We start from the raw sequence: 26,905 nt of genomic DNA on the forward strand, positions 1-26,905 counted from the left end.
CGGGAACCTTTTTGCGGTGCTCCGGGCCCGAGCGAGGGTTTTTCGTATTTTTAAGGGAAAAATAAGTCCAGGTGAAAAATAAGTCGGTGGCTCATGAGAGGGAAGAGGACAGGAAACTGTGCGGCGGGATTAATAAAAGGACCGTTTCGGAGTAAGAGCAAAGGATGGAGAAAGAATGGGAAGAGATATAGAGAGAAAGGAGAACTCCTGGTCAGACAATGGAAACCGTGAAGCAGTTCGCTTGAGGAAAAAAGAAGGGAACGTTTAGCGTTTTCAGACCCTTCACAGGGTGCCTTTTGTGCCAGCAGTGGGGATTATCTTCTCCCCCTTTACCCCGCTGTACCCATCTAGGAACCGGGAGAAAAAGTTCTTTTCATCGGGATGAGCTGAAAAGTCCATCTTGACGAAGAAAGTGGATACATGGTTGCGACGTGTGGGCATATAATTCTCGGTCTGAGGGTCGGCTTCCCTCCTATAAGAATCTACCCTCGCGACCTCTTTCAATTTCCGAAATATGCAGGCGGATACATCGTAGAATTCGAGGCAAATATACGGAAATCTAGATAAGGATGCTCTCGAGTTCCGTTGATGCTTTCCACGATGAGTACTCTTGAGGCCCTGGGTGGTTCTGGTGGTCTGTTCGTTAGTGGCAGCTGCATCCACCAAGGTGAGATGGCTAGAGGCAATGTTGCCACTGAGTCCAGGAGAAATCCAAAGGGATTCAACCTCTGAGGTTTTATTGTGACTTGTCCCGGTAACGCCTGAATTAAAATTTTCATCCGAACGTAATATTCAATTTTTAAAATCAATTAAATTCTTATTAATTAGGTTCAATTTTTATACTTTTAGCACTAGTAGTCTTGAGGATGCAGTCTCGTACCATGTGGTAACGCTTGGCCCTTAAGGGGTTAAAAAATCGAAATGAAATAAGCATTTAGAATTTTACATTTTAATGCCAATAAAGTTAAATATTTTCTATTTTTCGCAAAAAAAAGATTCATTTCATTCTAAATTACTCTAAAATGTCAAATCTTGCTCATAAAAACAAAATGTTCTGAAAAACGTAATTATAAATATGCTTATCTGTTTAAAAACCTCAAAATGCCAAACAAATTACAATAAATAACAAAAAAGGTACGTTTAGTATTGCGCTTGTACCATATGGTACCGCTAGGCATTAGCGGGTTAAATGAAACAAAAAAATGCCTCGGGTGAAGGATTTATGTTACTAAAAATTTAATAAGCCCGGTAGAATTAACCGCACATTTCATTACATAGTACGGGAGGTGATTTCAATATTTCAAGGATATTGTCATCCTACAGTAGGTACATAAATTATTTGTGCATGATCGCTAACTCATTATTATCACAAGCGGTGATAAATACCCTAAAATAAAATGGAAAACGATAGTGTTAAATAAACAATGTAATTATTATTCCAACGTTAAGATGAAGGACGAAGAGAGGCTGCAAATATTCAGTCCTGACTTGCCTAACTTTCAGCCCTGACTTTGTACTGCAGCATTTTTGATTCTATTCTGTATTAACAGAATAAGTTCGGCCTTTTATCCCTTTTCTATTTCAAATTACGGTTTTCCGATTGGCTGAATTTCTTTTACTCTTCTGATCAGATTCTTTACAACTATAGCTAAGAGAGTTTATAGAATGTGAGTAACATGAAAAATATGAATTACCAGCTTTTATAGATTACGTGGAACTGATAATTTGGTGCAAAAAACTTTAATTATAAATATTATGAATGGAATATTTCATGTTATCGATCGGCTCTTGTTACTAATTACTGATTACGGGATTGCTTTCTCTGTCGTAAGCAAAAACCTTTTATGTTGATTAAAATTCTTAAAATTATTTAATTACTTAACTTTATAATTCGTTTTTGTTTACAGAAATGGATAAGGCGAGCCAGGGAAGGGTCGAGAGGATGGGTTCTTCTTCGCCGGAGCCTGTGCCGACAACTGCTGAAGCGCTGGCTATGATCAACAGACAAGCCTATGCTGGTGAGTGATAAAGGACTTATCAATTTTTCGCCATTTAGAGTGGTGCAATACATTGGTGTGCATTGCTTTTAGCCTCCCGATCATGTTTATGCAGGGAAATGTATTTGTATATTTTATATTGAATAAGTATGCTACTATGGATGCGATAGAACCTCTTCCGTTGAATTCTTGATTAAGAGTTCACTGATACCTATTTGTAATCCAGATTATTGCAGTGAATCGAAGTGATTAGGAAATGAAATAAATATATTATTTCAGCCTTTATGAGTAATTCCGTATTTAATTTCATAAACAGGGATAATTTTTGTGTTAACCACAAAATGTTTGAACCTTTACCGTCGTTTGTAGTAACTTTTTACTTAAATGAAAACATACATATGACTGCGAGATACAGATAATCGTTTAAGAAAGGAAAACCGTTAATTTATTATTATCCGCAATAATTTCAAATGCCAGCATTCATGATGCAGGGATCACTCTTGTGTAATATACATGGATGAGGATTCTTTACGTCCGGTAATTGTATGGCAGTTTCTGGTACCCTACCTCAACATTTCCATTCTTGTGCATGTTGCCATGACACACTGGTTTGGTAAGGTTAACACTATGCAGCGCCTTAAATAGAGGTACTTGTGAAGCTGGGTATCTAGTTTTGAAAGATTTGAAGATAAATCTGGTATGTTGCGAATCAGGTTGCCATAGCCAAAGTTAAATCAAGTACAAAGGGTCGCAGAAGCGAACTATCTATTGTGTGTCATACCAGGTACATCTTTATGCCGGTCTAAAATATGTCACTCTCAAATATATGGATACTGGTTCAGATATGAGAGAATCCATGGAATAATCATATCTAAATTGAAAAAAATAAAACTTTAAAATATGCATTGCGATTTTTACGAGTAAACAAGGAATCGAATGAATAACTATAATCGGCTACTTTCTTTTCTTTAACGCCGTAAGGCTTAGAAGCGGTTTTAACTTTCAAATTTTCATAACTACTCCATGGATGATGAGTAAAACATTCTATATATTTGTAATTTTGAATTTGAAAATTACTTAAAAACTGACGGGTGACCTATTTTATTGATATATTTAACGGATATAATATAGATTACTTAAAGATTGTTCAAGAAGTAATCATTGTGTTTTGGAAAATACGAGGCTCAATACATCATTACGAACTATCATACAATACATCATTTCATAAATTAAACAATTCAGTTATATTATCAAATAACTGAATTTTGTAATACCGTGACGCGAATTTGAGGCGAAAAATATGGGGTTACGTCGTTTTCCTCTCTGGGATAAATGAGTAGCATTCATTTGCGCTACCTCCCAGTTTTCTCTTGCAGCTGATCTTGTTATCCCAGCTGCCTTTATTTGCAGTTCGGTGAGACTCTCGCACCATATCAAGTATCGGCAGCAAAAGCTGCCCCGCTTACACCTTGGTCTCCATCACGGCATGTGCGCACACATACGCAAGTCGAGAGAAAACCCAGCGACATTGTTTACCCCCCTCAGCCCCCCAAAAAAAAAATTGCGCGGAGACCGCCGTCTACAGAGTCCCATCCTGTCAGAATGCCCTGCGGACTTGTTTGGACGAAACACAAAAAAATAAAGTTGCAGCAACCAGGTCACTCGGAAGGGTTGATAAACCTGCCCCGTGACGGGATGCAAACCCCAGACCTCCGGAGCGCGAAATCCAGCACTCCAACCGACTGCTCGGGAGCTTCCTATTCGTTTTTCTCCCTGTCGAATTCTTTAGTTGTGCACACCCGAGTGGTCTCGGGCGGGCTTTCTTCCTTCGCTGCCGGGATTAGTCTGACCCTTGTTGATTCCCGCGGATTATATTCTCTTAAAACCCCTGCGGTCCTCAAAGAAGACAGAAGGACAGGGTTGAGAGGAGGGGAAGAAGAAAAAATCATTACGGAGACCGGTTTCCGCGTATTATTCTCCTTCGGTGTCTCTACCTCAGGTCTACCCCTCCCTTCCTCACCTTCTCTTGCCTTTTGTCTCGCACCAACGGACGTGCGGAAGGGAAATGGGCGAATTCTTTTGTCAAAGGACTCATACCTTACTTTCATCCTCTTCCAACTTCTCCCTCCTTCCATTTCTCCACCCTTGTCTCTCCCTATGCGACCTTGCCGGATCCCCAGTTTCGCCATTCTACCCTCTCGCCATTGTTGTATTTTTCGCGTCTCCGAGTCGTTTGGGACTCCCGATAATTTTTCATATCCTCTTCTTTTCGGCCGCTCATTGGGGTCCGCAGACTTGTTTCCGGTCTGTGTTTGTCTCAAGGGTGTTTTTAAATATTTTTTTTCGGCGGCATTGTCTGAAATTCGAACGGTTTTCGCGTCCATTTGGTCCTCTCCTTTGGTCTTCCTTTTTCGTTACATTCCCAGGATTGAAGCCATGAGTATGCTCGACCGGGAATGACGATGAGGTCAACGTTTAATTTCGGCTGAGTGCGTATAGGAGAGAGCACTCGAGGCAAAAACTTTTTTTTGTATTGTTCTTTGGTTGCTGAGGGAAATAAACTCAGTGGGAACGTTTTATTTGTGATGTGCTGACAGCGATTTAACCTGAGGAAAACATCGTTCTCCCATTTGAAGTTAAGACTTAACTGACTTGATCTGTGTGTTTGAGAATTTTGGTAAAATATTTCTGTTTTTGATGCATTTTTCTATTTTTTGACGCCATCGATTGATTTTATCATGGTTTATGCTGGAGATAATGGGTCTAAACAACATCTTGAGTCTTTCATTCGGACGGGAAATATCAATGTTTGTGAATTTGAGTAATATATTTCGGTTTTTGATCCAGTTTTCTATTTTATGACTCCATCGATTGATTTTATTACGATATATGCTGGAGGTAATGAGTGTAACCAACGTCTTGAGTCTCTTATTCGGACGAGTGGCGTGAGGTTTGTTTCAAATATTATAACTAGGACACCAATAAATCTAAATAAAGAATTATGTTTAATTCGCATGTGCTGAGTAACTAACTTTGCCATTTTATCTGGCCATAATCGATGTGGAAATATTAGAGGAGACAGAAAATTTAACTTAGAGTTAATATATTTAGCAAGTGTAGTCCATTTTCTTGTAAAATATTATAACATTTCCAAGTCAAAAGAGGTAATAGAAAAGCAAAATTCGGGTAAAAATATCCAATGCTTATTCAAATACATGGGATTAACCCATCTATGGTAGTCTCCGTTATTCTCTTGAAAAATAGCGCAGAGGCATCAAAGGGAAAGCTTTAAAAAAATCCAAAAATCACTTTTGTTAGTTGATGTAGCGTCCGAGTTTGTTATGCATAGTAACGGTCCGCACCAAGAAACCAAAAGCAGGACTCTAGTTAACGGTCGTCCTCTTCAATTTTTCAATTTCACCGAAGCCTTAGCATTCATTTGGACGTGGGATCTCCAATGTCCGTCGGCCGGGGAGACAGGTCATCGGCCTCAATGCTTGCGATCGCCGTTAAACCTTGGTCATATGCGTTTGTGCCATCAGAAATAAATAAGAAGGGTACGCAGTATTCTTAGAAGGGTTCTTAGCCTACCGCTCCCCACATTATCGGTGTTCCCACATCCTCCAAGCCACGGCAACACCCTCTATATCCCCTTATAGTCTCTTTATTCATGCACGTATCAGGTATCGCGGTACCTTTTCATCATTACCGATGCGTTCGCTGAAGGGACTGCCCACTTCTTCGGCCTTGCGTCTCAAAGGTAGCCCATTAGGAGGGTGGATATGGAGAGCAAAGTGACCCCGTTCACACGATGCCCTCTCGGCAGGTTATTCGACCACCGCGGTCTCCCGAGTAGGGTGTCTAGGGTGTAGGTCTATTAACCCTTCCTATCCGTGGGATAAGGGTCTTAAGCTCCCCTTCCACATCCGCCAAGTCCTCTTCAAGGGTTTCTCGTCCGCGGGGCAGGACAAGGGACAGTCTCGGATGGGAGATCTTACTGGGGTGAAGGAAGGATCATAGATGGGTCAGGTGATGAGGGAAGCTTTGGTTGGGTGAGAAGGTTTCCTCAAACCTTTGGAAGAGGGAAGGGATGGAAAGGACTTCTGGTCGTATCAAAATAACGGAGTGGTAAAATGCGGAGATCGCTGAAGAAATATGCCATGGGGAATGACCGCTTGAGAGCAGGTATAAAAGTTCACTCCCAGTTTTGGACAAGGTAGACTTTTCCGGAAGCTTCTTTCATTCGATTAATTAATTCCTATAGCAGAAATTATTTTCCACAGATATTATTACATTACTTATGCAATAATACTAGCTACGCATTGTGCACTGCACATCATTATAAGCTTAGATTTTTAACACACTTGTTGTTTTGATTTTTCTTCGATAGAGTCGTTGAAGTCTCCCTAATAATTTACAGCCGTTTTCAGTTAACAAATGGAAGAAGGCCATCATGAATTTTTTTGGCATGTTTGGAAGAAATATTATGCATATAAATATATGTGAAAATTATTTATTCGCATGTGAACAATATAATGTTTTATTATTATTGGCTAATGCGAGTATCTTAAAATGAATGTGGATGACTTGACGTCCAATGTGATGCAGCATATATGGTTTTTGTGTGGACACGAACTTCACCATCTCTGAAAACTAAGGATTTGTCATTCAAGAAAAATGATTCTTATTTCCTCTCCTCCTTGATAATGGCACTAGGTCACTGGTAGGAATAATAAAATTGTGATAACGCATCAAGGCACCAATTTTGCCATCCCAGGACTAACTTCGAGTGCATGAACTGTGGAGCGAATAAGAACTGCTACTCTAACGCACTTACTTTTCTGTCAAAATTTTTAGATAAGTTAAATTTTTACATTGATTTTTAAATAACTTTATCAAGGTGACTTTGGGCGTGTCTATGTATTTCCCAATTTGATTTTTTAATCAAGTATGATTTCGTTTGGATTTTTATTTCAATACTTTTCTTCTAATAATTTTTTGTCTTTGACGGCTTTTAATATTTTTCATACATGATATTTAATTACGATATTAATCTATGTAAATATTTAGCATTTGCTCACTGATGAGGAGTAAGATAGATAAATCTCCTTTCTAGTCTCCATATCGCTACAGTGAAGGCGTTTTGCTATTATTAGTATAAGTATTCCATGGAGAAGAAATTAGTAGCAGAAAATATATACAATGAAGGTGTGGTGTACAAGAAAATATTGGCGGCCCACAACCGACTTGCATGCGTTTTGGGAGAAGCAGAAATACCACCTTCTCCGATGCTCTCCATTGGTCGTATTAAGAAGAAAGAAAAGGAAACGGGTGGTGGTCCCACCCCTTTCAATTCCATTCTAGCTTTCCGTTTCCCTTCTAGAATCCGCGGATACTCTTTCACCTCCATCCTGCTCACCTTTTTCCACAATCATAGTGCGATACTTCCCTCCCACGTTGGTTTTTAAAAGAAGTTTCCAACCACCTCGACCTACATTCTTTCATCCAGCCCCATTGCTTTTCTCCCAAAGTAGGGATGATGCCCTCACATATTTTTTTTCTCCGTCCTTACGAATCGCGCACCGGCTCTAGTCCATATATATCTCATTTCTCTCTATAATCCACATCCTAGCGGGTACCTCCCTCATCTCCTAGACCATTATGCGTTCTGCTTACATCTCCCCACACCAGACGGAAAACTTTTCGAACATTTTCACCCTTCTCTCTTCCTGTCCTTTCAATATCCTCCCGGTTTGCCCTTGAGGTTCACCACCCTTCTTAGCACCTCAGCATCGCCGCACCGGTCCTTTTCAGCGATAGCCGTCCACCCACAACCAGTTAGTCCGGCTCGAACTCATTCTCCCATCGGCCATTAAGGGCGTCAAAAGGTGTCTATCCCTTCTTTTCTCTCACCCAACCCTCTCCGGCTCTTTATCCGCATCCCGATGGGTCGACATTCACTCCCATCAAAGCCGACGCGCATGTTTCCCCATTCTTTTATCCCCCGGCCGAGGCGACAAATGTACCTACTCCTCAGTGAAACTTTCCCACCGATGGCACCCACGTGAGGACATGAGCGGTATTTCCTCCGCTTTGTTTTTTTTAGATGCGACCTTCTGGTTCTTTATATAACCTTCTCATCAGATAGGGGCCCCTATGTTAATAGTGTACACTCACGGCTAGATAATGTACGATGGGTGGCGGTTAAGGGTATCGGTAATGGTTTGTTTACCTGCCGTGAGAATTTGACTATGGAACGTTTTGTAAATTTCTGGATAAATTATTAATAATAAAAATGGAAATAAATTATACTGGAGTGAACTTTACTTCATTTTAGTGATGCCGAATAATCCAATCTCCTTAAAGTCTAATCTTTGCATTAAGAATCAAATAATTAAACGTTATCAATGATATGATACTATTCTATATTTTAATGTGCAAATGAAACGAACAAATGTGACCTTTAGTCCCAACTGATCATGAGTTTAAATGTACAAAACATGCGCACTCTTCATAAAAATGGGAATACGATTACTATTGACAGAAAATCCGCTCTTGGTATTTCAAACGGAGGTAAAAAACACTACACCAACTTTCTCGAGGAGAAGTTATTGCTTTCTTGAAGGGAAATTGTCAAAGAAATATACCTGTTCTGCCCTTTTCATAAAAAAATTGCCAGTAGCGTAAGTCTATAGGTGGTTTGTCTTCTTTCTCATGATTCAATCCTGAATTAATTTTCAGCCCTATATTATTCTGCATTTCGTTATCCATTTAGAAATATAACTCATTCGAAATACATAAATATAGTGATATATCTTTAAATATAACATATCAGTAGTAATTTGTACCTACCTTTCTTGCCTCAATAGTTGATAACAGATGCATCGCTCTTCATTTTTTGGCTGAAGAATATTAACTTTCAAAAAAATATATTAAAAATTGCAGCATTTATGAATGTCAATTCAAGAGTTTAAAATGCAGATAATAGACAATCTTGCTAAAATGTGATCTGATATTTTCTTCATCACAGAGGTTATTGCGTCTGAAATTTGTCATTTTAAAAGCTTTCTTTTAGGTCATTGGCAAATGTATTATATTCTATCTCGGCATGATAGAGTTTGAAATCAATCCCCTGGACCAAAAGGTTATTTTTCTAATTTATCTCTCAGTGGTAACTTTTAGTGATTTTCGTCGGAAATAATGTGCACACCTCTGCCGTGCTTAACAAAAAATGAATCCGTGTGATTTGATGAAAATAAGTGAAGTTCCGGAAAATCCGGGGACTCAAAGTGTTATTTATTTTTGGAAGCGTCATTCGGAAAATTGGAAATGTTATCCTACATTTAAATGAGAGATGGAATAAACTTTCCTCCTCCGCTTCGTTTCTAATGGAGCCTCAACATTAAAGGAATATTTAATCGAAATTCTTTCTCCCAATTCCACTTCTCGGGTCTCCATACATATAAATATATGAACGCATTTTTTTTCTCTCCTGTACATGTATATTTCATTTCGTACACCTGCCTCAGTCTTTCATTCTCTTTTCCATTACCGTTTCATTTTAATGTTATATCTCTAACTCTCGGAGTCCTCTTAAAGAAATTCCTGCATTCACCCTTTTTTCCCCTGTCTCCCTTATACCCATACTTACTCTTCTGACTCTATCTCACACTCTCTTTCTATATCCATCCAGTTTTTTTTCTCTTTTTCCTTCTCTGCTTTTTCCTCCCTTCAAATCGAAACCGCCAACTCCTTCTTCCCGACCATTTCCTCCTCCGTACGTTTATTTATCCCCTCATATAATTCCCCCCATGCACTCCCTCATCTTTTCCAATTCCATTTTCACTTCCCCTTTTCCCGATCTCCCTTCCATCACCTCCAACCTCCCACTCCTCCTTTCTAATCAGAGATTCCCTCACAATTCATACTCCCCGATGGAAATTCCCGAACTACTCCACCTCACCCAATAGGATATCCAAGCATACACACACGCACACATATAAGTCCGAACCCAACGACCACCTCCTACTCTCAGAACACCCACTCCACCATACACCGCCGAAAACCATTCGAAAATACAAATCCAAGGCGCAAAGAAGACTTCTCCCCCATCTACCCCTCACCTACCCCTCTCCTACACCTCACCTATTTCTTTCCTTACACATTCGGTGCCTCTGAATCTAAGGATTACCTTTGAGATGTCATTGCGATGTAAATTTATCAACTAAATTTGGTGATAGCGTAATTAAAGCTGGAAACTGCATCAGGGCTTCCATAATATACATAATTTGTTTTGTGGAAGGTTACACGGGATTTCCACCGGGTCAGGTTCTCCAACTCCATCTCGGCCGACGTTTCGATGGGCGAGTTGTCCATCGTCTTCAGGGCATGAAGACGATGGTAGTCGTTGGGTTGGAACCTTCATGCCCTGAAGACGATGGACAACTCGCCCATCGAAACGTCGGCCGAGATGGAGTTGGAGAACCTGACTCAGTGGAAATCCCGTGTAACCTTCCACAATTCCATACGCCGGGAAAGCCTACGACCATAATTTGTTTTGTATTTTACTAATTTTTCCTAAATCTGAGCTTATTTGTATGGCTGCGCTATACCATAGAGTAAGTATATTTACTTACTCTATGGCTATACCGACTACTAGTTTGAAAGTATTTAATTGATCCTACTCTTTGACTACTCCGCAAAATATTTTTCACGCAGGAAATTTCTTATTTAAGGTCATACTCTACTCGAAAATTCCTGAACTACTCCACCTACTCATCCAATAAGATCTTCAAGCAACCCAACGACTACCTTCTACTCCCAAGACCACCTACTCCACCGTATACTGCCGAAAATCATTCGAAAATACATATCCAAGGTCAAAGAAGACTGCTCCCCTTCTCCTTTCCTTCACTCCTCTTCTGGACCTCTTCCTATTTCTCTTCTTATGTATTCGATACCTCTGAAGCTGAGTATCACCTTTGAGAGGTCTCTGCGATGCGTGTTTATCAACTACATTTGGCGTCAACGTAATTAAAGCAAGAAACATTATCAGGGCTTCCATTACATGCATAGTTAAACTCTTAAAAATTGTTCTAATTTTTTCTAAATCTAAGCTTGGTTTTATGCTGACTTCTGGTTTGAAAATTTTTAGTTGGTCCTACGCTTTGAATAGACTGCAAAATATTATTCCACGCTGGAAATCGGCTCGATTTCCTATTTAAGTTGACGCCATAATTTTATGCATCTACCGCAAAACTTTTTTCCTCATTATTGATAAAATTAAACCCGTTTTTTAAGTTGGAATATGCCGAATCATTAGTGGAAAATATAAAATGTTTTTACATAAACACAGTTCGAAGTAATTTCTAATATTCTCGACTCAACTCGCCTTTTAACAGCAATGTGTTAACTGAGTCAACGGCAGTGAAAATACTTATCAGAACCCAAAGACCACATTTCACATGTAGCACCTAGACACAATTACGCCGCATACCGCCGTAAAGTATAATTGCATGTCTAAGGCGTAAACATGCTTCCCTTTACCATAACTTTTGTGTCGTCGCATTGTCCAACAATAGTTACTCATAATTAGTCGTTAGTAGGAATTACCTCTGATTCTGAAAATTATGTAAATATAATTATCAATGCTTTTCTCACGTGTAGTTGCATGGTTATAATATAGGTTACGACTTCATGCCTAATGTTTTTCTTGAGGTTTGTTGACAATAAAATTTGACCAGTTACTTTTTGATTTTTTACCAAAAATTTGATTGAAGTATTATAGTTGTACCGCAAGCTATTTTCCTTGAAATTTTATGGAATAAGACTGATTTTCTAAATATAAAAGAACCACTGTGTATATCTAGTAATATACAATTTTATTTGTATATAAATGAACTTTTTTTGTCTCAAGGTTTACTTACATTGTGATAATTATTTCATCTGCACCTGTATCTCATTATTTTTTTTTTGCGACGAAAAGCCTGTAAAACGTATCGCCAAATTCGGCATCGACCTCTAGCATCGCACTCGATACGACCGAAGCACCGCACATCGCGGCACACACCCGAATTTTCCCATTCCTTTGAATCCCCATTCACCGCATCTCTATGCCTTATTCACCCGCGCCCCCAACAACTCCTTCCCTCAAACATCCCCTGCCACACTCCAACACTTCTCATCACGCCCTAATTCCCCACACCACCGACCGCGCGCCTCTCTCTCTCACATCCCCCTGCCATCCAAACTCTCATCCTCCCAACACGCAAACCTTCACTTCGCGAGTCTCTCTCCCTCTCTCTCCACACAAACCAACCAAACGCTCCAAAACGTAAAAATCCTTCGCACATACACACTTCAGCACCCAGAGAGACCTCCCTCTTTGGTGGGTATGGAGCCTCCACTTCCCACACCCCTTCGCGGATCCCGCATATGGAGCGGTGTATGCCCTGGATGTAGTGGGGCTTGTGGAGTGAGGGAGAGAGAAAAAATCTATCCCAGAATTCAATTTCCCAGTCCTCTGTCAACTGGGTCTTCTCTTTCCTCTCCGCCCTTCCACCTTCAGCGTGAGCCTCCCCTCCACTCTCCTGCTTACCTCTTCCTTACTCCCATACCAAGGCAAGACTCCTCACCTCCAAACCCGCCATCACTCGGTGTGTTATGGGACTCGTGGGGAGGGGCACCCCGTCCACCTTTACCCGGGCTTTCCCTCCGCATATTCCGGGAGCAGTTACCCCTGGTCGACGGTGAGGTTTTCTACCTCTCCCTCGAGGGCTCGCGAGATGTGTGGGGATGGTGAAAGGTTGAGAGTGTTCGAAGGTTGGTCGACGGTTTTGGAATTTCCCAAAGCTTCAGTATGAGAAATAAATCTAAGAGAATCTTATTTCATTCCTTCATAGTTAGTGTACATATTATTTCATACAGATGTTTCCTATCAACAAAGGTTGAAAGGTAACTAATGCAGGCGAGATATTGTGTAATGACACACTGATTAATGAAAAATTTGTAATTATTGTACTTTTCCACAAATTTAATTAATTAAGTACGACGCGTTTCAGATCAGTCTCAAGGCCATTGTATGTACTTGAGCATAGCCATCTCTTTTTTTCATTATATCGGCAAAGGTCGGTTGGTTACGGAGCAGGACTATTCGTGCCTATATAAAATAAGTGAGTGGTCTCTGCTCTGAATAACTGTTTTGTGAATGATATATTGTCATAAGTATGAAATTCTCCATCACAGAAAATGTGAGGAAAATTCAAAAAATTACTTGGTGGAGAACGCAATCGACATTCACTCGCAGCTTTATGTTGACATAAATACCTACCAATTAAAGAAATTTTCGCGGAAAATATCATTTGACTTGACCTGGATTCTGGCGTATGATCTCACGATTTTGGAAACATTTTCTCGGCCTTCCTCACCTCGTATTTTGGATTCAGTTCTCCTGGAGGGCTACGATGAGGTTTTCTACCTCTCCCTGGAGCACTAACAGAATGCTCATAAAAGATTGGGATTTTTCGTTGGTCGATCAACGATTTATGAAAGCCACCGAAGGAATGAGAACGAAGTGGAAGTTGGCGCATAGACAATTTGTCCAATGGTTTTATGTTAACGTTTCTTTATTTTGTGTGTTTATTGCAAAGGTATAATATTGGAAATTGATCAAATGCTAGTGTTTTTTTGACTCATGCAGAATGAGTCATGCCATAGTTGAAAGCTGATTCCAGAACAGAACCATGCGTGCTAATGCTTTAGTGACTACGTAGGTACTGCCTATGAACTTTAGATCTGTGTGACATATTGCCCTGAATACATCTACATCTACATAATACCCCGCAAGCCGCCTAAAAGGCATGTGGCAGAGGGTGTTAGGACATCAGCCGTATACACATAAAAAATGAAGTGCTCTTACGAAGTTGGGACTAGCGTTTATTTAAGTCCTTTATGGTTCGGGGGAAAAATGAATTCCCATATCTATCCGTTCGGCAAAACATCTCCCTTAATTTATCGCTTCTATGGGACCTGGAAACATAATTCTAATATTATGTTCTCTGTGTCGGTCCGAATAAGAACGGTCCTAATGAAATCCTAACGAATTAGTTAATTCCTCAAATAATTTGACTTTATGAATGGGTCATCTCTTCCCAGCGTACATTAAAAAGGTACATATAATAAATATAAATCTATCGATTCTGTGGCTAGAGCATGCTCAGGCGGTCAATTTATCAGAGTGGTCAGGAATGATATTTTAGCACATGACGTCAACATCTCGTTTATTATTTTTGTCCCCCTTCCCTCATATTTCTTTTCTCGTTCACCCATTCCTCATTGAATTTTTAATAGTGTCGCGGACCCTTCAGGGCTTCTCCGATGAAGCGTGGTCTGGCTAACGACCACCCATTCTTCGGAAACCCAAAAACCTCTCAGACGACGCAGACAATTCTACTCGGGGAATCGTGTAATGCACACTTGAATCCCCCGGCGGGACCGCACGAGATCATTGTTAGGAAGGACGAAACTTCTGATGGGTGGTAGTATGGATTGGAAAAGTCTAGTAGGAATAATATTATTCTTTTATAAAAAATTACTGCCTTAGGACATGGATGGAATAGGAGAAAAAAAATTGTTTCCATTTCAAATAGTTTCTCTATATTACTTTTGCGTCCCCTTTTTCGTTCCAGACACTACTGCAACTCAACTTTTGGTACATTCATAATCCGATAATTTCAAAGCAGCACGTGAAAAATAAATCCGAGCTTCGGATTTCATTTTTTGGAGGCATAATTCACGTTATAGCCATCGATTTTTTTCGTCAAAATCTGGTCAACAATGGGTGGCGACCACAATAGCACGAAGTTTACACCCACCCTCTCGCTGATTTTTTTTTGTTATCCGTGGACCACGTTCACGTCCGATGCCTCCGTCCACCCTTCCCTCCTGTTGGCCGAGAGAGTTTTCAATCCTCTTTCCCACTAACACAAACCCCTTTATCCTATCTCAAGTTTTATAGCCGCTGGCCTTTAAAAGGATGAAAAAAAACTCAATAATCCTCGAATCCGTGATTTGCTGTCGACGGTGTCCAGCTTGGAACACGCTCTTTGTCATTTCTTGTCATGTTATTTTTCGATGGGGAGAGGGGCAGATCAGAGGGAGGGCTATAAATCACCTATCTGCTTTTTCGTCCCCAGTCGCCAGGACGATTTTCACGCCAGGAAGCAGATTTTTCCTCGACGGGTCGCACGTGCGATCATGGAACCGATGCCTCATAAATTAGCAAGGTGTTGCAACTTTTTTTTGGCTCCGGTTGAATTGATTTTCTAAAAATTTTAAGTCAAATTTTGGGAAGCATCGGTATCCTTAACTCTACCGCCGGAAATGTTGTTACTCAGTAGGATTTTTCTCTTGTTCAATATGACACAAAGCTTTAAAATAACACTTTACTCTTGAAATAATCGTCTTTTGAGTACTTTTTGATGAATTCTCACCTTTTCTTATTGTAAATAGCTGCGAATCAAGCTTTGTCTGATAAATTGCTTTACAAAAATTGCGTTAAAACGCGATTTTTGTTTCACTAATTCAATATTACATATTTAATTGCTCGGAAGACATTATGGAATTATCTTTTTAGCATTCATATTCATCATATAATGCTAAAGAAAATTTGACGATATAATTATTGAGGTAGCTAAGTCATCTCTCATTTACTACATCTTACTGTCTACATTTCCCAGATTGGAATGAAATTTCATTATTTTTTGTTCAACTCTCATGATTATAATTTTCTATTTTTAATAAAAAGGAATGATCACGAAGATTTACCATTGTTAAATCTGCTCTGAGCAGAGGTAATTTAATTCGATGTTTTATGATGATGAAATCTTTCAATGTGTCATTCATTCAAAGGTTTGAAAAAGAATGGCAGCGGAGGGGCACACGATAGTCGGGTCCTCCAATTTTCTAAGTGATTCTTTTATTCCCGCACATTTTATGAAAATCATCCATTATCAAATATCCTCTTGTTAATTAAATTCACAAGAATGGGATGAGGTTGGAGCGGCAGATGTCTGTCGTTTTTAGGGAAAAAGAATGGGAGGGTCACATTTATGTTCCCATTACCTTTTTTATCATGTCTCCCGTCTTGCTTTGAAATTTTGCGAATAAATTAAATGCTCGTGAAAATCTTTCCAGATGAGAAAAAAGTGGCGCCTCAGTTTTTTAAATTTAATTCCATTCAGGATTTTTGACCCCTCAGATTCTTTCTCTCTCTCTCCTTTTTCATTTTAAAAGCGATTACGAATTCACTTAATCCAATCCACTTAGTCCCCCACCGTCCCTCCAACCAACACTACTCCTCCGTGTCCCTCAAGTCCATCCCGGGAAATTGGAAGCCCTTAAAAGAGATTGGACGGGAGACACTTTCATGCATGCATGTGTATTTGTGTGTGAGATGCGCGCCGGCCATTTTGTCGAGACAACGCTTTTCCCGCCATTTCTTCTCCTTATGTGTACCTTTCTTTTTGTCTTCCGCCTCCCAACTTTTCTCTCCCTCTGTCTCCTCGCCGCGACCATACTCTGGGAACACGACAAAATGGCGACGGAAGCTGACCCGCGGGAGACAATGACGATAAAGAATTAAAGCTAAGGTGCACTCATACGATGGAGAAGGAAGGGACGGAGGGCGGGAAAAAGGGATGCCGGAAAAAAATTGAAGGTGGTGGAGCGCGGAGGGAAGAGTCAAATGGGGCAAGAGCGAGTAGGGGGGCCTGTGGTATGGGGCAGGAAGAGTGGATATGTTGGAAGGTGGAGGCATCTGTAGGTAGGTACGCATGAGACGTGTTACATGAACAAAACAAGGGAGGAGTGAGGGGTCTTGAGTGCACGGGCATCTCTCAGGCTCCCCCTACTTAGAATGTGGCTCGGTGTCCTTCCTTCACGGCGTACGCTCCTGCTTCATCAATGGCATGTGGTGAATGATTTATTCATCGCTCCGCGCGCTAAATTACTTATCCAGCCGGCCCTTTATTCCCTATGACTCTCCTTCCCTAGCCTCGAATTTTATTCTGTTCTTTCCAATGTACACTTTATTTCGTCTTGACATTACCCTTCTCAGGCTTTCCATTCTTTTCCTGTTTCATCCTCATCTTGACTTTTTACCATTTCCATGGTACGGCTTCTTTTTAGCAAGCGGTCTACGCAATACTTATCCCTCCCCCTGAGAGACGTACAAAAAAGAGTATATCCGTCCCCTTGAGGAAAAATATTATTCCGGTTATTTCCAGGTAAAAAATTTCAAGTTAGTTCTAAAGCGTAAAAATGGCTCTCTTAATAATTAGGATGTTAGTTAATGAAAATATTATCATTGCGACATTATTTTTGAGATGGTCAAGAAAATAAAATTCTGATTTGAATCATACCAAACCATTGAAAACTTCGACCGTGATGACGCGAAAAAGAACAGCAACATGTGACTTTTTATTTGGTCAAAAGTTGAATTTTTATGTTATTAATGCACTTATTTCCTGAAAATTGAGTGAAGGGCGAAGAGTCTCTGTGAACGGATGGTATTCGTAGATCTAAGGAGAAATTTCTCTTCTTTATTTGCGGATAATATAAATTCTTAGATACTCGGCTCAGAAACATAGCTTTTTAGATGATACTTCAAAATACCTCAAATGTAACCAAACTACCAGTTTAAAGTGATAAACTTGGTGCAAACATGTTTGCATAGTAATGATTTCACTTCAAATCAATCAGAAATGCGATTCTCATTCAAGGAATTAGAGGTTAAATTCTCATAATCAGTACTTTATTTCTGTATTTTATTTATGTTGTTCTTGCTATTTGATTGTTTCAAGAGCAAATTTTAGTTGCGAAGCCATCTTAAGGATTATTTAACACACGCATGTATTCACGCGGTGAATTTTCAATCTCTTATCACGGAATATAAACAGCGCCCACACTCTATATAGCTGTTTATTCGCTGGGGAACGTGTGTCCAGGGCTGTTTTGGCCCTGCCATCCTGGGGGGCAATCTTTCTCCTTCATCTTTTACCTGAAACCCTGCTCTCTCCGGCACTTCCCTGCCCTCATCTAGTCTCCCAGCTACCCCCCTCTTGCCCTTCATCCTTGGCTCATTGTTGCTTTTGAACAATGCGAGCATCTGCTGGCCATTGTTGCGAAAATACCTGGTTCCTTTCAGCTTCGTCTTTGCCCTCATAATTTTTTCTGAACCTCTCCCAGCACCTCCTACTCGAAAAAAAACCACCCACTTTTTTCTCCCAATTATTTTTTATGCGCTCTATGCTACCACTCCTTGTTTCCCCTCCGCGGACCCCTTCATCGTGGTCCCAGGTCATCTAATGCTTTTTCTCGGAGTACCTCCAGCAAATGTGTTCTTTTTCAGCGTTTTTATCATGCATCATTTTTTTTCGTAAATTATGACCAGGTATCAACTAATCTTTTCATAATGAGTTACGTGCTGGTCATTTGTGGCCATCTTACTTTTCCATATTCAGTAGTTTTATTTGAGATTACAATTCTTTTGTACGTTTCTTTCTGCGATGTCAATCCCGTTGGAATTTCAGAATAGGATTTATCTTGAAAATATTTGAATCTTACGATAACTGGAATGCCGGAACTCGTTCTTTATTTCGCTCTGCTTTCTGCGTTATTCTTAGAGGAGAGTTTGGCAATCGCTCGTCATTATTAACTGACTTTATTAACTTTTCTGACTGGTAACTGCATTGATTTTGACTAATAATTACAAATCTGCTCTTAAGTTATTGATCATTTCACCTTTGGGTATATTTTATGTTGATAACGGAATTAGTCCTCATTTCGTGAGAGTGCTGATGACCACTTCTTCATGTGATAATTTCCATTCATAAGATTAGAGAAACATGGATTTTATTGAGAAAAAACAGTTTATTTCATCTCGACTTATGTAAATTTCGAGACGCATATTTCCTGATGTTCTAGTGGGAATTTATATGTTAATACTCATTGCAGTTTCGAGTTATTTTAAGAACTTGAAGGAATATATCCTATTAAATTGATGGTTCTGCTTCATTTATCACTGTTACATCTTCCATGGCGATACATTTTTCTCAATGAACTACCAAAGTATGACTCGATGGGTTTGTAAACAAACTTTGTATAAAACTATTGGGTATTCTGTAGAAGAAATGGCTATCTCCCTAACCTGTCATTTCAACTTAACAGAAGAAGTAGATGTTCTATACTATATTAATTCATAAAAATAAAAGAGGGACTGCTATTATAGACTTGAAGGCATAAAAAGTATCAAATTTATGCTGGGTGGACTACGGCCGTTTTGAAAATCATGAATCATAATATTTTGCTCGATGAACAAACCCATAGTATAAACTTTCGTTAGCTTGAATGAAAGTAAAAGGTTTTTCGTGAAAGAAAAGAATCTTATATGAAAGAAAAGATATATCTCTCTCTGTTAGGTCTCCTCTTCGCCTCATTATTCTTTCGCGTAGTAACACTTCACTTTTTTTGTCACGCATGCGCTTTTCCCCATCTTTTGTTTCTTCCATGGTGTGACCCACAGTCTTTTCCCTCGTACAGCATTCTCCTCCTTCCTCTCCACTTTAAATCCTTCCCCGAAACCATTCTTTCTCGCTTTTGTTTATACCCCCGTGTGCGTGGATGTGATGGATTTGTGCGACCGGGGTATTTATCGTTTGACGGGAGCGTCGACAGGGTCTCGAGGGGGTTCACTACCGGTCTCCCGGCTTGCTTGCTTGCTCGAGCAGAGGGTGGGCGGGAGGAACATTGGAGACACGGGGCCCGTGGTACGAATTGGGGTTCCGCGTGGGAGGGTGGGCCACGGTTTCCCCGAAAACGAGTGTGGAGCCGACGAGTACGACCCATAATGTTTCAAGGGGCGAGGAAGTGGCCACGAGTTTAGCGCCACGTCCGTTCATCACTTTGAAGAACTTTTCATGCTTTTTGAGAGCTTGACTTTTTCCAAAAATGGTGATAGAAATTGTTGCATATGCCGATTTTATCTATCCTAATCATCACATCCCCGAATTAGCTTTGATAAACGATAAAACGCATTAATAGGCAACTCATTGAAAAATAAAGGCTCTTTTTTCTGACGAATTCGATAGATTTCGCTTTCACTCGGTGAAAATTCATGCTGAATGAAGATGAACAAACTTTATGAATTTCCACGGAATTTGTTATTGTTGGTAAATGTTTCGACACAAAGACGTGCTCGAGAATGACGCCTTATCGTCGAAACGCGTCGCACAAATAAGAAAAAAATCTGTGCTAATTTTCCAAGGTTCTTTATCTTCATGCAGCCCTTTTTCTGTTTTTCCCACTAAGGAATTTTAAAAATATTTTTACTTCAGTATTCGAAATGTGGTGCTATGAAAGAATGATGAAGATAAAAATCAATCGACCTTGTAAGTAACGAGGAAATGCTGAGAAGAAAGGGAGAAAAGAGAACTCTTCTAAAAACCTAAAGAAGAATACGGAATAACTTAGTTTGCCATAATGAGGCATGTTGGCCTGATGAAAATGATCACATAAGGAAAAGTGGAAGGGAAGTTGGGCTAGGGACAGCCCCAAAATACAGTCCTGAGTTAAATGAACAGGCTATGAGGGATGTAATATAGATGAAATTCGCCACCATGAAAAGGCTAGCGGATAGGATAGAGGAATGGAGAGCTGCGTCAAACATCATAAGATTGGTGACTAATCATAATATTTACTTCCCTATATGAGGATTAGTAATGCAAAATTTATCTCATAATTGCGTATATTTGGTATAATATGGTGGCATTGACCAGTCTAACGATATCCTTATTTTACCGCGGCTGCTTAACATCAACTTAGCTGCGTAGTTTCTTCCGCCCGTAGGCATGACAGGTGGGCATGTCAAGCAGTGGTAAGTATTGGCGTCATGACGATAAGGTTTCCGAAATCATAACTGTGCGGGAAAATTTTGCACATATTTTTCTAAATATATTACCCTCTATAGCATGAACTGGTCCCATTAGAAACCGCCCTCTATATACCTCGCCTCGTAAAAATAGCCAATGATTTAACGTCGCTGGATCTCATCGAGTTAGGACTTGGGCTGAAGCCTAGTGGTTAGATTCGGTCGTCGGAAAGCACTCCATATCATTAAAAACTTCTAAACATCCGTGGAAAAAATATTATTTTCCGCATAATTCTTAAGCGTAAGTAATGCGACTTCGAGAAATATCCCTCTATCCCTAACTCCCACTAAAAATCGTCTCCGGCCCGCCATCTCTTCAAACATTTCCACGAAAAAGGCGGCTTATTTTCCTTCCTCTATAGGTACGCCTATTTATCTCATCTACCTTCCACTAACTTTACGTATTTATTTTCCCTCGGAAATAAAAACATATATTATACATACTAAGAACGGCTGGTACGGAGGAAAAATGGAACAAAAGTAAAACGAATGGTTGGGGAAGAAAAAAATGGGATCGTGGGAGAGCCAGGAAAAGATTGAGGAAACTCTCATTTTTTTCCTTGTCCTTCTACCTATTTTATATACATGTTCGTATACAATATGATGACGACCTTCATTACTTGTCCTCTCACCATATACCGCCATGAACTCCCAACCCTCCCTTCCCTTCTTTCTTACACTTCCTGCTACATCATATCTTTCGCTCACGATTCCTCCAGAAGCTGTTTTTTATTCTCTCCCTGCTCCTTGGCTTCTACCTTCCACTTAGGATATTATTTCAACAAGTAGACCCTAGTAATTCCTGTTGTTACTTTAGAGCAAATATTGACAAGGGAGACTTGGTGGCTGCCTAGTATCCAAAAGCTAAAGTCAACGTTGGAACACTCAACTTCGATAATATCCTGGGTGATAATTTCAAGTATCTTGGATAGTAAACTTTTAATCAAACCACTACTTTTTTAACATAAAGCGACCCGGTTATCAATGAGTAATCGTCATCATTATGTGTAAATTATTATGTAACGAATTTAATGTATTGTATTAAAATTACTAGTATGTTAAACATATATAAATATAGTAAATTATTATGTGAGCTATGATGTAAGGTAATTAGTAAGTATTGGTCACCGAAACCTGGGTGGTTTTATTTAAAAAAAAGTAGTGGATTTAGCAAAATTTTACAGTCAAAGATACCTTATGGTGGAATGCAGCACAGTTAAGAATGGGTTAGTAAAGTAGGAATGATGAAATAATTTAGTTATGTAAAGACTAATGAATATGTTTTATTCAATTAATGGTTCGTTGTGTTCTTCGTGGGAGGTAAAATTAGTGGGAATAAAATTTTGAATCGATATAAATAACTTGAATAAAACTAATTAGCCAAACAGGGTATCGCATTATTTCGGATTTTGAATTTATATCTTGGTCCCATTCGGAAATGGCGGAGTGTCTACACGCATACTTTGAGTATTTTTTTAACGCATCCACATATTGATAACTTGCGGAGAAGTATTATATTGATAAGTGACGAACAGCGACAGGGAAAAAGTATTTACATCAGAATTCAATACGTTTCGATTTGTACTGGCGTAATGTTGTAATAGTGAATTCACGGCGTTTATTTTTTTTCTAAATATTTTCTTCTAGAAGACACTGTGATAACAGTAATAATTCAGATTTTGGGCACATTCAGAAAGGTTAAGCAAGTTACGTTTGGCTTGTGTTAACGGGGCACAAAGCATCTCTATGGAGACCCAGACTGGGTTAAAATCCCAGTCGTCACCCCTTCTGCACTCCCCTGCCACCTTGCGGGCGATAAGGGAAGGCTTCGTCATAGGTTGGCGGTTCTTATGGTTCCGCGCCTCCGTATTAGGCAGGTCTTCCCTGATCAGGTCTCTTAGTCCATTTCTCAGCACCTTTTCTCTCTAACCAGTTCCCTTGATAATCCCAGGCGCGCATCGCATCCCCTATACCCGGAAAACTCCGCGCGTAAAAATCCGACGCGCGATCTTTTTTTTTATTTATCGCCTCCTTTTTTATACATCCGATGGTACATACAAGGGGAGGAGGCTGAGGAAAGAGTGGGGTGAGGAAAAATAGAAAATTTCATTAGGGAATATTGCTCACCTTGGTAGGTTATAAAGTTCGTGCCGTAAACCATATTTGTGCGTGTATGCCGAGCAAAGGTGCGTTACATCCTCCGCTGTGAGGGTTTGTTGTGGATTGTATTTTATTTATTTTTTTTTAAGTTTAGGTGATGAGAATTTGCGTGTCTGCGTTCTTCGTTTCTTTTTTACTCTCGTTTTTTCCTGTCTTCATCTTTCCCATGTGTGCCATATGGGTCCGTGTTGGATCTCCGAGGTGCTCGTTACCATATAGCGGTCATGACCGATTTCATCTTCTCCGGGATACCTCATTTGAGACCGAGGAGCATGTTTATGGCTGCTTTACGCGTTCGTATGTGTTGAAGATAAGCATTCTTTGAGCCCGAAGCAGTCCCGGGGTTTAATATAGCGCCTTGTATTGTGTGTTTTTGGTAAAAGAATGTTCAGCTCAACATTACGCGTAGTTAGACCAAATATATATAACGAAGTATATAGTCATAGTATAAAAAGTAATATAGTCATAGTATAAAAAAACGCATAGTTGGTCCATAACGCATAGTTTACCGGCCTCGGTGGCGGCGGGGTAAAGTCCTCGCCTGCCTAACCAAAGGCTGCGGGTTCGAGCCCCGCCTGGGTAAGTTACCCTAATCCAGGGCATGGATGCTTGTGCCTGTTCGATTCTTAAAATGTTATCGAAAACCCCTATGTTAAGGCCAAATAGTGCTGTTTTCAGAGGTGTGGAAATAAATAAACAAATAAATAAACATCAGAAGTAAGAATAAGCGAGAATGAAAAGCATATAGTTTATTCTAGCATTTATTCATTGATAGTTGTGAAATCCTAAGAATGCTGTAATGCAGCTCTCGATATTTCCAGCCAGTTTCATTAGTTTCGTGACGTCCTTCTTCGAAATATTCTTTTTCATCTGCCCTGAGTACTACAAGCCCCCACTTTGCCTTGCGAAATTCCTCCTAACTTAATAACAAAAACGAAAGAATTGTTATATGGATTTCAAAGATGGATATATCGAGACTAGAACAGTGCAATCCCTCCAATCCTCCGGAAGAAGAGATTATGTAAGCATCAAAATGCGGTTTGTCTATAATCTTTTTTTATAGAAAGATTTTTCCTTAGGCATTAATTTTAGTTCAATTAAAATGTTAAAAATTATGAAATGGCTAATTAAAATTAGACTTTAAATTTCATGTGTTTCCAGAAGCATTGTACAGACAGATATGCTTGAAAGAGTTGCAATGCTATGTTAATCTAAGTAAACCTAAGTTTCTCACACATGTATTGTGTAATAAAATTGTTGAATATATCGTATATCCCTATAAACTTTACGAAAAACCTTTCTACTCCAAAGAGCAATCATAAAAGAATGGTGCGGTTTCAGTAATCCATTGGAAAGTAGTAGGGATGGGGTGGCAGAAATTTTTCAGGGGCCGCCCGATCCCTGATTGAGTGCCTTAAGGAGGGCACTTCAAGTGCAGTATTCCGTCCGTCGGATGGAACGTTAAACCAATATCTACTTGGCACCTTTCTTTAGGAGTAGGCTAATGCCAACGCCGAGTTTCTTTCTTTTCGGGCGACTAAGGACGCACATTGATATTTATTGATTATGTAAAAAAAGCTTGAGACGAAAAATTCTATAAACGAAAAACATTAACTGATAGTAATTCTGTTGTCATTACAACCATGTTCAAAAATGTACCATTCTTTCCCTATAACCCTGTATTTCTCAAATTTACTGAATACTTATTCCCTCGAGTAGATGTATGGATTCAGCGTACATTGCACCAAAGTGGGAAAATAAGAGTACTTAATCCTTTTTCTGCTAAAACATCATTCTCCCCTCTTCCCTCACTTAAAACCCACTCATGAACTCTTTTCAGTGTGTTGGCAATGAGTTTGAGTTTAAAGAGATATCTCTTGGGCCGAATAAAGCACGGTTGTTTTCAATTCTGCGGAAAATAAGATGTGTGTGGGGACTTGCGCTTCGGCTGGAGTGAGAACCAAGCGAGTAGTAAGGAGTTCGCTGTAGGTATAGGAAGAAGAAATCGAGAGATTCCATCAAAAATCTTTTCCCATCCATTTGAGCCATTCCAATCACTTTTCTCTTTCTCGCCAACCCCTTCAAAAAAACCTCTTCCAACTTCTTCTCGCAATCTTTCTCCATTCTTCTCCTTAATCCAAGGCTCACGTCTTGTAATATCTTCCCCCTCGCCTCGCGCGGAATTGTGGGACTTGAAAATAGGATTCTCTTCTTCTTCTTCTTCATTCTGCACGCCATTCAATTGTGGAACTCGTCAAAATCCCCACACTCCTCGCGAAGGCATACAGGTTTACCGTATCATTCCGTAAAAATATTTGCCAAAAAGAGCGAAATCTCCCACTCGTTTCTGTCGGGATAATGTGAAAATAATGCATTTAAATTTTGTTTGGCTCCATTATTGCACAAGAAACGGAGGGAATAGCTTTGATGACAAATGTGAGCCATCATTTTCCATTGCTATAATGTTGCTGCTGTTACTGCGTCGTTGAGCTATCAAAGGCTTAATGAAAATAACATCTTCCATCGGTTCTTGCTTTGATTATTTCGTGCTGCTGCCATGACTCAAAAGGTCCGTGTCTATATATTAGCGATTTATACTATTATTCTCTATTTTATATGATTATTTGAATCGGTTACACGCGATTATGATGCTTAACGATATGTTAAACATATTTTATTATTATTGATTATAAATTGTGCCATAAGTTTCATTTGATAGAGCCGTTCATTTAGAGTTCGTACATTCTTCAGTAGGTAAAAATTTGCGCTGAGTCTAGCCAATCGCAAGTGGTGCAATTTTTTAAATTGGAAATATGTGCTATTTTATGTAAAGCAAACAACATTAATAAGCATAGATAGACGTTCGGAATTGGCATATATATATAATTAATAATTTTTCCGTCCAGGTAAATTGTCAAATTACAATTGCCTTTCCTTTAGCGTTGTATGCAGTTGAATCACGTAATTTTCATTTCGCCTTTCATATTTAACAAACTTGGGAATGCCTCCGCTGGTATTTTATGCCGATGAAAATTAATTATTTTATTTCAGAAAAACAAATTTTTACGATCAATTCATTGTCATCGTGACCCAAAAAATGAAATATATTCCTTAATTTTTGACACAAGTCTCATCGCTAATATATTTGAGCCCCTTTTTCCTTTCTTTGTTTGTGAAATCAGCGGAACTTTTCGTCATGTGAAGAATTTACTATTGCATAGATAAAGGCGTATGACGAAAATAAGTATAAATGAAGTGAAGCGGATGAGTGTTCATTATTCTTGCTAATGAATGTAGCACAAATTGGAGTTTATTCTAGGTTTTGACTGATGATACGCTGTCAGATGAATTGTTGGATACAAAATACAAGCCTTTGGCACGAAAAATGTGGCAATAAAAAATAAAACCGAGCTCATTCAAGTAGAAATATTAGAAGGGAAATAAGTTGTTTTATATTATTTGGCAATGAATTTGATTGATTCGAACATTTCCTCCATCTTTCAGTGTGCGATTCCGCATTTGAACTTGGCTTTCTCTCCGCTCTTAAGGTTGGTACTAACACATTCTTTCATGCTGCTTTCAAATTCTCTTTATTTCGGGTGCAATCATTGCGGGCTTTGGCCATGTCTAGAGTGCGACGCTCATTGCCAAATAAATGCACGATCTTTTATCTAAGACTCAGATGATAAAAAATGTTAAGCATGTAATTTTATATTTTGATTTTAGATTACCGTACCTAGAAAGCCACTGAATAATAGTTTGG

The 26,905-nt window shown here is 39.4% G+C and overlaps 1 protein-coding gene across 1 annotated transcript in view; it reads left to right on the forward strand.

Moving 5' to 3' along the window:
- The first annotated feature begins 600 nt into the window (after nucleotides 1–600).
- LOC124164446 (zinc finger protein ZFPM1-like) overlaps nucleotides 601–26,905 on the forward strand; it is a 139,200-nt gene continuing 112,895 nt past the window's right edge. The window contains exons 1-2 of the mRNA XM_046541771.1: nucleotides 601–667; nucleotides 1,908–2,018. Of these exons, the coding sequence (XP_046397727.1) occupies nucleotides 601–667; nucleotides 1,908–2,018 (178 nt within the window). The remainder of the gene's footprint in view (nucleotides 668–1,907; nucleotides 2,019–26,905) is intronic.

Source organism: Ischnura elegans, chromosome 8, assembly GCF_921293095.1.
Source record: "Ischnura elegans chromosome 8, ioIscEleg1.1, whole genome shotgun sequence".
NCBI classification, from domain to species: domain Eukaryota; kingdom Metazoa; phylum Arthropoda; class Insecta; order Odonata; family Coenagrionidae; genus Ischnura; species Ischnura elegans.